The sequence below is a fragment of the Vitis riparia genome, chromosome 18 (assembly GCF_004353265.1).
Source record: "Vitis riparia cultivar Riparia Gloire de Montpellier isolate 1030 chromosome 18, EGFV_Vit.rip_1.0, whole genome shotgun sequence".
Lineage (NCBI taxonomy): Eukaryota > Viridiplantae > Streptophyta > Magnoliopsida > Vitales > Vitaceae > Vitis > Vitis riparia.
In genome coordinates, this window is record NC_048448.1 from 8,273,472 (window position 1) to 8,275,877 (window position 2,406).

At 45.5% G+C, this 2,406-nt stretch overlaps 1 protein-coding gene across 1 annotated transcript; it reads right to left on the reverse strand.

The window, feature by feature from the left end:
• Positions 1–341: 341 nt before the first annotated feature.
• On the reverse strand, positions 342–2,096 carry LOC117907223 (transcription factor MYB44-like). Its single transcript, XM_034820684.1, has one exon. It carries the CDS (start codon positions 1,935–1,937, stop codon positions 996–998), a length of 942 nt encoding a protein of 313 aa, XP_034676575.1. The 5' UTR covers positions 1,938–2,096; the 3' UTR covers positions 342–995.
• Between the last annotated feature and the right edge of the window lie 310 nt (positions 2,097–2,406).

The following is a 2,406-nucleotide window of genomic DNA, read 5'->3' on the forward strand; positions in this document are numbered from 1 at the left end:
TGATCTTTAGGGAGCTTATCCTCTCTTTTCATCAATCTTGCATCACCCATCTTCCCCAAAATTATATCAATAGGTGCTTGGAAAATACTAATATCTCCTTAGAGATGAATTGAAGGGGCAAAATGTTTAGTTAAAGAAACTAGTAGAAAGTGCAGTTTGGTAGAGAGAATTGACTCATCTTTTATGGGTCCTAATATTTTCAGTTTTGTGAGCATGATTCATTTAACCTAAACTTCTAGTTAGTTAAGGTATCAAACAAAATCATGCAGAGGACCCTGCTGCTTTTTTGTTTCTGGCTCTCAAACAAAATTCAAGTTTGATTTTTCTTCCCCTAAAGATGATACCAACAGAAACGGTTGTGTCCTTTCTGTCTGCCAAAAGTTCCAACAATTTCTGGGAAATTTGTTTTTCAAAAACTAGAAAACACAACAATCAACTAAGAGAAGTCGTAAGTGATGTCCAGCTACCCACCGAATGACCGACCCCCCCTTGCATTTGCACCGTCCGCCTAATAAGCCAGGCCCCATCCCAACAAGTGGGGGCCACATGCCATCGACGGCTACAACACAGCTCCTCCCATCACTGTAGATACTAACCAGATCTTTAGTTTTAGTTTTAGTTTTCAACAGGTTCCGCATTTAGTTACCTGAATTGCTGTGTTTTGGGCACAAAGATATAAGCATGCTTTCCCGGGAAAAAAAGTCGTCACCGAATTTCATTTTTCCCCATTTTTCGATTTTCTATTGAAAAGGCGGTTGCTTCTCAGATTCTACCACCAACCACCATAAGCTCATTCCTCTCATTAACAAACCGTCTAGATTTTCTTCCTTCCCCGTCTTTTCCACTGTACACTACCAAAATTATTTGTATTTAAGAAGGAAAAAAAAAAAAAAAAAAGGGAACAAGATTTCAAAAAAACACAGCTTGTTTTTTAAATATCCCGATTCCCTCCGAGTCGACTCATCGCTGCAACCATAGGTAGGTTGTTCCTTCCTCTACTCGATTTTGCCAATTCCGATACGCTTCATCACTGCGTTCCAAATAGCTTCAGTCTGCAAACACAGACCATTTTGCTCCATGCCCGACATGTAGTTCCTCACTTCCTTTCTGATCATTTCTTGCATCACAGCCAAGAATTCGGGGGTGAAGAAAGGTTTCTCCGACATACCTAAACCCAACTCACAGTTCTGGATGTTTCGTGGGGATCCAGGGTTTTGTTGCAGCTGTACAGGCGGTATCGCCGGTGATTGGAGAATCTGGTTTTGGATTTTAACATGATCGGATCCTGATAAATGATTTGACACTTCGCAAGAGTCGGATCCAGGGAGAGAGAGACTGAGGGATGTTGGGGGATCGTTCGTCGATGAGGAGGCCTCGATTTTCTGAGTAGGTAGAACTATGGGACCGGTTCTCGGCACTGGTCTATAAACAAGCGATGAAGCCATGCCAGGAGCACTGGAATCACTGAAGTCGGACCCCGAAGGACTACTTGGGCTAAGATTATGACCCGAAACCGTTGTGCCTGCACCCACACTAGCCGATCTCTTAAGAGGCGGTTGTGCATGCCCATCGGCGATCATGTCCTCCGTTATAGACGAGCATTTCCGCTTCAAAGTTGAATTCCAGTGGTTCTTTATGGCGTTATCCGTGCGACCAACGAGGAGACGAGCAATCGTCGCCCATTTGTTCCCGAACCTCGCATGGGCCCTAATGATGGTCGCGTCCTCCTCCGGCGTAAAGGCGCGGTGCTCCACCTGCGGAGAGAGCTGGTTACACCAACGCAGCCGGCAAGACTTGCCGGACCGCCCAGGGATGGATTTGCTGATCAAAGACCAGTTCCTAGGGCCGTGCTTCTGCACCAGTCTCTGCAACGCTTCGTCTTCCTCGGGGCTCCAAGGACCCTTGATCCGATCTAAATCTTTCTTGGAAGACGCCATGGATTGAGAAGCCGCCTACACGAATTTGAGCCCTTAACTCTTAATAAAGAGAGGAAGAAAGGAGAGAGACTGATTTTTCCTTCTCAGCAGAGGAAGTGAAGAAATCTGGAGGATGATGTGGGTTGAGGCTAGGCCTCACCTGGGCATGAGGAGAGAGCTTAGAAGAAAAGACAGTGAAGGCATATATATACGAAAGGATAAGGATGACTGGCTGAGGCGGTTGCAGTGACCGGTCATAGCCGTTGCGAGTGGAGGATTCTTCCGGGCAAAGGCAGTTACTAGCAAACAGCTGTCACCGGACACGCGTCGCTCTGGCGACGATCTACGTCTACGCATAATTACACACTAAAATCTCGGTATTTTAAAGTTCACCGACCGTTTTGGAAGTTATGAGGGAGGTTAAATTAGAAATGGGGCATTTATAAAGGGCTTATGGGTGAAATTTTCAAATTTCTGAACTGAAGTGTAC